The sequence below is a fragment of the Salvelinus namaycush genome, unplaced genomic scaffold (genome assembly GCF_016432855.1).
Source record: "Salvelinus namaycush isolate Seneca unplaced genomic scaffold, SaNama_1.0 Scaffold237, whole genome shotgun sequence".
Lineage (NCBI taxonomy): Eukaryota > Metazoa > Chordata > Actinopteri > Salmoniformes > Salmonidae > Salvelinus > Salvelinus namaycush.
The window spans coordinates 215,066-225,635 of NW_024059197.1; the positions used below are offsets into that span (position 1 = coordinate 215,066).

Here is a 10,570-nt window from a genome sequence, read left to right on the forward strand (position 1 = left end):
GGCTCATGGTAATGTCTAGAATGAAATAAATTGAACGTTATCAAACAGCTCAGTCAGTTGGAAACCACATGTTTGATCCGTTCTATTGATTCCATTCCAGCCATCACAATGAGCCTGTCCTCCTATAGCGCCTTCCACCAGCCTCCTCTGGACCACACATACTCAACCACATGAATAGCAACAGAGATGCAGCTACACTTGGCCAATAAGGACATGCACTGCACACGATGTGTGGACAAAAATAGATTGAACATATGCGGCATGCCCAAACATGAACGTTAGGAAACTTACGGAGATACACACACACAATGACACCACAGAAGCACTGGCACACCAAATATAGACATGTACTGTATACACCCTCTGAAAACAAACACACAAAGACAGCCAGAGGCCCTAAGAAGTAAAGACGCTATATGACATATACCAACTTCCAGTCAACACACACACACACACACACACACACACACACACACACACACACACACACACACACAACAACAACAACAACCTTACGTAGAGACAGCCAGATACCTCAAGGACAAAGTAAACACACACACACACTGCACTGAGCAAGGCTCTCCATAAGCAGTTCTTTCCCAGAGTCACAGGAAGCTCTCTCAGTGACAAGCTACAAATCCCTGACACCACCACTGATGATAGTTTTACAGCACAGCCTCCAGAGTCCTCTGCCAGGCCCAGGCAGCCTACACACTCACACACACACGCACACACACACTCTCACACTCATACACACACTCACACACTCTCACACACACACACACACATAAACACACTCACACCCACACTCACACACACACATACACTCACTCACTCACACACACATACACACATACACACACACACACACACACACACACACACACACACACACACACACACACACACACACACACACACTCACACAGTCCCAGGAGCATCAGAGTAGTGACTTGGGTCATTGGGATGTGCAGTTTATAGTACTGCTATACTAGTGACTGTAAAGACATGGATCCCCATCCAAAATAATGTTTTTGCAGAGGTTATATGGTGTTTTGTAGAGGGACAGAGGGAGTGTCTGTAGCATCTGGGCAGCCCTAACTGGGCCTATTCCTATAATCACACAGACAACAACCATGTGTGTCTCTTCTTTACCTAGGTATATCTTCTATATTGCTATATCTATATTGGGTTAATAAAGATTGAATGATTCCCACTGTGTGCAGGTCAATTTGTTCACTCGGCCCTCTAGATGTTTGTTTTACATTTAACTGGGCACTGGTGTGTATGGCCACATCCCTGATCATCTCACCACTTCTCATTAGAATATTTAGGACTTTTCTTTCCATTTTGGATAATTTAGCAGCAGTAATAACACACCCCGGATGAGGTGTGTGTGTAATAATTCAGGATAGGATCACTAGTGAGTGGGGTGTGGATTCATGGGGATATATCAATCCACCTTAATGAGATTTCTCACCTCTACGTTTGTGCTCTCATCCCTTCCCCAGGTTCTCCCTCTCTCCATCTGTCTGGCCTTATTACCATTTCATAAAAAACCTGAAATATCTTATGAAAACCCAGCAAAGCTTTGTGAGCTTCATTAAATCAGCATAAGAAATGTATTAAGTGGGAAGAGACGTGTTGGAGGCTTGGAGGCTTGGAGGCTTGGAGGCTTGGCATATAGCCCCCTGTGTTGACTTAACCTTTCTCTTAGTGTTCTGTCTGATCCTGATGGGAAGAGGAACTGGAACTCAAACAGTCTGCTTAGTGCTTACCACAGGAACCAGGCTGAAATAACCAGAGCATATTCTGCATAGCCTACAGTACATCCTTGGATATCTACTTTGTCCCTTAAGGGCTACTGTAGACATCTACCATGGATGAGGGAGATGAATGTAGTCTGTACACTAAATATTCTGAAGGTGTTAATGCAGGGACCATTCTACTGTACATCCCTAAGAGATTCAATCAGGGACCTAAACATTCCTACAGAGAGGAAATGGAGTGGATGGGTTTGTGTTAACAGCTCATTTGAACTCTGATTAAAATTTAAGGTGCTTCTCCAGACTGGAGGCTGAAATCGGACAGGACATGGTAGACTGATGTCTCTACAGCAAAGTAATGTTGCTGTGTCAGCACCTGAGCTAATGCTCATGTCCTGTAAAATCGAACATGTAATCACAGGTAAAATAGGCAAAGAGTGTGAGAGAGTGGAACGTAACACACATTCACCTGACAAGCAATGTGAACAAAACAGTCAGATGTGGGATTCAAGTTGTTTACAATCTCCTGATAAAGATACAGAATTCCTAATGGAATTTGTAAAGGAAATAGGTAGATACTAAGTTCATAACATGTCTAAATGAACATGAAGATGGGGCATTTTAAAGAGCAGTTGCAAACTGGCCAGTTAGGTTTGCCATTACAATTATTGTTGATTTGGGCCTGATGCAGTGAGATCCACAGTGACTGTTCCTAATACATTATGTATGAGGCTGTCCATATGCACTTGGGCCATCATGCATGCCCTTGTGAAAAGCACAGACCACAGCAAAGCAATCTACATGTTCTGCCCCCTTTGTGGACACATATTCCTCTGTAACTGAAGAGGAATAATAACCTCCCATCTCCACAAGATTTGACTTCTTAAAGATAATAATTCAGCTATAACACACTAAATTGAGTATGAAACACAAATGTGATTTTTATTCAAATTCTATTAGTAATTGTGTATTACTATTAACAACAGTAGGCCTAGTAAAGCCAATGGAGAAAGTAGATCTACCGTTACAGTTCTATTTTAAAGGACTATTGATCCTTCTCTTATCAAGGAAAGCAGCTTTATCCATCTCATCTACATAATGTTGTCATGACCACTGCTTCTCCAGTCATCACTCAATACTCATACAATGTGTCAACGTGCAGCCAGATACAATTGACCATTCCCACTACCTGTGTACCATCTGTAAAGGTATCCAAGGGCAATTCGACCACTGTGTCCACTGCCAACCTACTTTATCTCCTTGGAGAATCTCTGAAGGGATCAAAATCCATCTTTACTCGCGGCTCTCTGGCGCCACTCGAAGAGAAAGCCCGTAATCGCAGACGCATCTCCAGGGACTAAACACGCAATTACATTTGAGTGGAGAGGCATTGAAATATCACTCTCATATCAACCATGACAACAACGATCATATCCAAGATAGAAGGGAATGAAGCCGATCGCATTTGGTTGGTGACAGCGGGAGTCATCACTCTTGTTATTGTCAATAGGAAATAGTTTGAACTTAAATCAATAAATAATTATATATTTAGCTATTCGATGTGTGTGTGTGTGTGTGTGTGTGTGTGTGTGTGTGTGTGTGTGTGTGTGTGTGTGTGTGTGTGTGTGTGTGTGTGTGTGTGTGTGTGTGTGTGTGTGTGTGTGTGTGTGTGTGTGTGTGTGTGTGTGTGTGTGTGTGTGTGTGTGTAAATGCTTGCGATAATTACATTTAATTGCGAATTGCGCGTGTGAGAAGGACAGAGAAAGAGAGAGAAATTCATGAACTTCCTTATTCTAATAAACCTTACAATTATTTATCATTTTATTCTCAGCGAGGGAGCTATATTTCTTCCACAACTTTCAACTGAGCATCATTCAATTAAAATGCAATCTCGTCGCCTCCTTTCCGCTAGTATTTAATTAGAGTTGAGAGCGCAGGGTTTTCCACGTCGTTTTTTCCACACAGCTCTCGGGTTTTACCTCAAAGGCATAGTTTCACTGTGTTTGCGTCCCACCCTGTTCCCTATATAGTGCACTACTTTTGACCAGAGTCCTATTGGCCCTGTTCAAAAGTAGTGCACTATATAGGGCATATGGTGCCATTTCAGACTCAGAAACTGTGTAACTTGCTGGTTAAACAAGGGCATGTATCCATTTGTTAATTGATGCAATTACGCATTACGCGTAATGGTCACGTAGGTCTCCAGGCACGCATCAATCACTCGTCTATTGACCTGCCAAAGCCTTTCCATCCGCTCTCACTGGGACCGATCCTCTCCTCCTGATTCACTCCCCCCCCTCTCCTCCTCTCTCCTCCTCTCTCTCTAATAGAGAAAGATTGAAACATCATCGTCATTAAGTCGGTCTTACACCTCTGACCGGACAGATAGAGGCGCACAGAGGTCGTAAAAACGCGTTAAATCCACGATTGGTGTTCACTTGTTTTCACTTTTAGATATTCATAATCCCAAAATCCCTATGTAAAAAAGACAGAATAAGTGAGTGAGGTATAGTGTCTTCAAATGAAGATTTTTTTGTTTGGATAAATATGTATTATTGTTTAAGATTATTTTATGATGAAGATGCTGATAAGAAATAGCAAAGAATCAGATATCCCAAATGAAAGAAAACACAACTGAAGGCTTTCAGTTCAAATATTGTCCAAATAAATATGTATTATTCTACGCATAATAATAACAAAATATGCTTGGTGGTCATTTCAGTTGGTATTATTTTATAATTGGACATGATACGCATCAAGAGCGTTGATCTATCTGACAGTTCCATAACTGTACCAAAACAACCCCTTTCCTTTATACTCTTATCAGTGAAGCAAGTGAAGAAGACTACTGCACAAAGCCGAGGGGACACGGGGAGTGCACAGAACACCTTAAGAAAACGCGATGTTAGATGTGATTGGCAAAGACATTATTCTATCCTTGCTGTCCTGTCGTTCCGGGATTACAATGACGTCACACTGATACCCTTGCATGGGTGAATGCTAAAGAACTATAGAGGCACAAATAATAGCACAAGCAGAGTCCATATCTTGCAAGTCTTACGTTATCCTTTAAGCCTTCTTCAGCTAATACAACAACAATGTTTGTACTTAATGACGCTTAATTTCATTTTCTTATCATTTCCTTCGGGGGATTATTCATATATAAAACTATCTGCAGCTGTTGGTACCAGCCTCAACTCTCCCTCCTAAGTGCAATCATCTATTATTGAGCGAGAGGCCGTGCGTGGAAATGTGTGTAAGAAGGTGGATTTGAAGTAGAATTGGTTACAATCGATCAAGGGTGAAGAATATTCCTGATGTTAACAAAAGAAGCAGCTATGTCTTTCTCTCAGTTTGGATATCCTTACAGTGCAACTTCACAGGTAAGACAATATCAACATGCTTTTATCCTCTCTCAATTTCAATGTGACAAATATGTAAACAAACTAGCATTATTTTAATTTGAACAGCTCACTCTATAATCTAGATGCAGCACTGAATGGTTGCTTTCAAAATATTGACAGCTATTTGCAGGTGACGCTTTTGTTTAATCAAAATATCGACAGACATAAACACAGGTCCAATTTAATTGAATTATGAATGTACTCACGTGTTGTTTTGATCTGACAAAAGACCTGTGTTTATTACTACGCTATAGCTCCGCTGTGTAGCCTAATTGCGCTTTGAAGTTAACAGTGAACCTTCCCAACTTTATCTTTCAGTCAGAGATCTCTGAATTTGGTATTGACAATAACTAGTATTTAGAAAACGTGAAGTAGCCGTATGGATTTATCGTTTAAATATATTTGTTTGGGGACAACTGGACAAATGTATGCAATAAAAGTTCTCAGAACTTTGATTCAACTAGAAATAAGTTATTTTACTCTAAGAGTATTAAAAGTTGTAGATCCTTTGTTTTCATCAAATTTCAGTAGCCTACAATAGCTTAGTCAGGCAGTGTATGAATACTTTGGGAATTCCTTTTCTATAAAATAAAAAAGCTAAATGAACTGAAACACATTATTTCCAAAATGGTACCTTATGATTTCACCTGGATATTATGTCAAATGCGATTCTAAAACTGTTAATCAAATTAGGCAGACACACAGCACGCGTTTATAGCTAGTCTCCATCTTACCTGAATTGTCCTTTATCTCAAAACCATGTTAAAATATATTCTAGATATGAATACAACAGAGCTCATACGTCAAACACGAATGACATGTCTATCCTCCACAATTCTCTTCATGCAGTTTTTCGTGTCGGCAAACCCCAGTACGACTTGCTGCGATTCGATTTCCAGGTCGGTCTCTGACGGGACGAGCGGTACCCAGACTCCTGCTACCTTCTGCTGCCCTTCCTACGAGAACCGGCTCCTGTCCAGCACACGGACGGAGCTCAACGCGGCACTAGGGATGTATAGCTCGCCCTACGCTGCCGCGGCCGCCGCCAGCCAGAACTATGCCAGCTACTTCCCCTACAGCGCCGAGCCTTCCGCTGCTATCTACTCATCTCTGGTACATCCCGTTTAATCTAATAGTGGATGGGGGTGGCTGGGATGTGATCGATCAAGATGGATGCTGATCAAAATTACTCTCCAAGTATTTCGTTATTGAAATTACTTTGAGTAGCATGTCTGCCTGATAGATGGGTCGAATAGACTTTGCAGTTTTAAAAATACTCATATTTAGGCTACCAGTAGCCTATTATGTTTCAATTTGGAAGGGAGTAAAGTAGCACACAATTTACATAAACTTATTTAGAAACAAATAAAGTTACCTAAGTGCTTCATAAAGTTGTTTTGTTATTTCAGAATCCACAGTATGAAATGAAGGATGGCACAGGCACTCTGCATTCTGGCATAAGTCAACCTGCCACCTACTATCCTTATGACCACTCACTGGGCCAGTACCAATATGACAGGTATGGAACCCCACACATTCCTTATCTGTAGTGCATCAGCTCAGCTATTCCTTGTTAGTGTAATAAAGCCATATAGCACCCTGTTATGCATGAGTAATAACTTACATTCAAGGAATCTCACACCTCCAGAGCAAAAGTCACAATTTATGCAGCTCTATACTGCTAGATAGAGCAGAGCTGTATAGTCTATTTTTCAGACAACACTCCAGGAGTGCCATGGGTCTGGGTGAATAGTTTATGAGTTTATATGCTAACGTTGCTAACGGCTAATGTGTTGTCTGCTATTACTACCAGGTATGGGACTATGGACTTTAATGGGTCAGCCAGGAGGAAGAATGCCACACGTGAGACCACCAGTACCCTGAAGACATGGCTGTACGAGCACAGGAAAAATCCCTACCCCACCAAGGGGGAGAAGATCATGCTGGCCATCATCACCAAAATGACCCTCACCCAAGTTTCCACCTGGTTCGCCAACGCCAGGAGGAGGCTAAAGAAGGAGAACAAGATGACCTGGTCTCCAAAGAATAAGGCTGGGGACGACAGGAAGGACGACCTGGATAAAAGTGACCAAGACTGTGTCACCAAAGGTACACATCCTCTTCCCTCTTCCGTCTAGCAAAGCATATTAAAAAACATCTTAGAGTTTTGCACAACGATTTACAGTAGCTTGCTTCCTCTTAAACTAATCCACATCACCTACAATAACACAGTCAATAACACGATTTACAGTAGCTTGCTTCCTCTTAAACTAATCCACATCACCTACAATAACACAGTCAATAACACGATTTACAGTAGCTTGCTTCCTCTTAAACTAATCCACATCACCTACAATAACACAGTCAATAACACGATTTACAGTAGCTTGCTTCCTCTTAAACTAATCCACATCACCTACAATAACACAGTCAATAACACGATTTACGGTAGCTTGCTTCCTCTTAAACTAATCCACATCACCTACAATAACACAGTCAATAACACGATTTACAGTAGCTTGCTTCCTCTTAAACTAATCCACATCACCTACAATAACAAAAATATGTGAATTGATTAAAATGACAGCTTCTGCTCCTGAATATCACTACTATTTCACATGTCATGTTGTGTGTATTTGACAATTCAGATTCCAGTGAAAATGATACTGCTTCTACTCCTAATATCACCAGTAATATTCCTGTATATTTCATCATTCAGATTCCAGTGAGTGTAAAGATGAGAAAGACCTTAATCTGAGTGACCTAGAGGACATGGAGGACGAGGACTGTGACAAGCTGGACAGTGACTGTGAGAAGATGGCCCCCAGGGGCCCCGAGGAACAACAGGACCTCCACAGGGCCATGTCCGGTGGTGGTGTTGGCCCTGGAGGCCCTCCAAAGAGAGACTGCAGCTCAGAGCTCTCCCTCTCCTTGCCCAACAGCTTCCACCACTCATTCCCATGTGGTATCAGGAGCCTACCCGCCCTGCCCTCTCTACCCGCCATGCCGTCGGACTTCCTTGATCCACTGGTGACGTCCAAGCCCCCGTCCACCACCACCACCATCCCCACGGGCACTCACACTGTGTCCCTGTCACACTTCGAGGTGTCGGACCGGGACAAGCCGAGGATCTGGTCTCTGGCGCGTACAGCGGCCACGGGGGTCATCCTGGGCTCTGCTCACCACGGGGCCCCAGAGCTCCGGACAGGGAGCATGCTGGGAGACTGCCAGCTACAGGGGACCAGGCTACCAGTGACTGGTACCGGACAGTGTGGGCCCCTCAGGGGCCTCCAGGATCCTACTAACATATCCAATGCTGAGAACCCTTTCCAGGAGGGCCCCTTGTTGCAATCTAAGGTCTATAGTGCAGGCAGCTACAACCACAAGGCCCTCCAACTGCACTGTTCCTCCTATCCTGCGCTTTCAGACTCATGCCAGTACTCCACTATCGAAGGTATGTACGTGTTGTGAAACTTGTGTTCAATTTTGAACGATTGTAATTGTGAAATTACCAGTGTAAAGATATACAATATTGAAATGTGTTTCAGAAATGCACATCTCTTTCACTACTATCAAAAATAATATTGACAAATAAATGGCTATACAATGCAATATTACCTGGCTGCAGCAAGTTTTTTACAGTGTGGTTTCTGTTGTTGTCTAGGATTCTCCAGTGGGAAGGCAGAGACAGAGCCCTCGGAACTCAGTGACACATGTGTGACCCTGCAGGATGACAAGGTCACTGCCTTCAGACCTGTGATGAAGAGGTGAGGAAGGTGAGCCTTCACACACACACACACACACACACACACACACACACACACACACACACACACACACACACACACACACACACACACACACACACACACACACACACACACACACACACACACACACACACACACACACACACACACACACACACACACATTCAACTTGTATATTATTCAACAAAGCATCTAACCATCATCTGCTAATCCAATCATTTGGATTACACCAGTTGTACTGAAACTTTTCTCTACTAACACAGGTATTACATATGTGATCTTGTCTATAAAGTGAATATGTTATTGGATTACCTGAAGACATATGTCAGTCTATAGTTAAGCAAATACTTCTACATTTGACTAATGATTTTATATTAGAAGGTATGTTCTTTTACGAGGCTTGATATTGTAATAGATATCAATAATTAACGAGTTTTTCTTTTTTCTCTCTCTTCCCCTTAGGTTGATGGACACGCAGTCATTACACAGTGGGACTTTTATTTAGCCGGTATTAGGCTATGCACTATAAAGACTTGGGATGACGAGCATCGGACATCCTACCTACCTTACACCTGGGAACCGCGGCGCTCCGCAGTCAAAGCTCGATGAGCCCTGTCCAAACTGTGGAAGCTGCCATCATTTTGCACAACGTTGTTTTTATGGTGTTGACGATGACTTTATGCAAGACTTTCAAATGCAACGGTATGGGAACTGACGGTCAATTCATGATGTATGCAATGGGCAATCGTAGTGTAGCAATGTTATTTATTTATTTGTGTATTTATTATTTGATTCCTCATCTGTTCATGTATTTATTTCGTATGTGTCATTTCAATATTTTGTTACATGTATGTATTGTTTCAACTGTGGTTGTGTGCTATTTTTACCTGATTTAAGGGAGAACTACTTAGCTTGTTGTTGGTCTTTCTGTTCGCTAAAAGAGTGGGATTTATTGAGTTGGGATCGGAATTGTCTATTGTGTGTGTGTCGACCTGGAGAAATTGTTGATTGTGGTGTGTTCATCTCAAAGATAATTGTGAGCTTATTCTGTGTTTGCCATTCATGAAATATTTTATAAGAATGAATTTTTTAAAGAACTCCTCGTTTTTGGGTAAATATTATTTCCAGAAACTTAACATTGGTTTAATCGGCCAATTAAAACCTTTGAGACTGTTGCACTAGATCAAAGTTGATCTTCTTAACGTGGAGAATAATAGTGGAACATTGTTGGAAGGTCATAATTCAGTAGAGAACGTGAATGAACGTTACAAGGCCAGGAAGAAAGGGGACAGCATCTCTCCATTGTAATTATCCAATCAGTTCTGGCATCAAACACTTTGTTACTGTTCAGACAAGCAACGAGGAAGGAATACGGGATGAATGCCGCTTTGTCCGCTGTGTAGGGAGCCGCTGCAATAACTTACTTGTGTTAATTAAAAGGTCATTTGTAGTATCAAACCCATAAGGGAACATTCACATGGTTTGTGTGGGTAAGACTTTGGTTCTACTGTTTTTGCCTGGCCCTTTTCATTCATAACTGATTGATATAACACATGAGTATTAGCACAAGTATTAGGCCTGTGAGTAAAACTAAGCAATTGGTCATCATGCGTAAAACTACTAACACGAA

The 10,570-nt window shown here is 41.9% G+C and overlaps 1 protein-coding gene across 1 annotated transcript; it reads left to right on the top strand.

Moving 5' to 3' along the window:
• Window positions 1–5,104: 5,104 nt before the first annotated feature.
• On the top strand, window positions 5,105–8,941 carry LOC120038728 (iroquois-class homeodomain protein IRX-6-like). Its single transcript, XM_038984396.1, has 6 exons — window positions 5,105–5,149; window positions 6,020–6,283; window positions 6,580–6,689; window positions 6,984–7,279; window positions 7,908–8,624; window positions 8,835–8,941. The coding sequence occupies exons 1-6, from the start codon at window positions 5,105–5,107 to the stop codon at window positions 8,939–8,941; spliced, it is 1,539 nt and encodes a 512-aa protein (XP_038840324.1).
• Window positions 8,942–10,570: the final 1,629 nt, after the last annotated feature.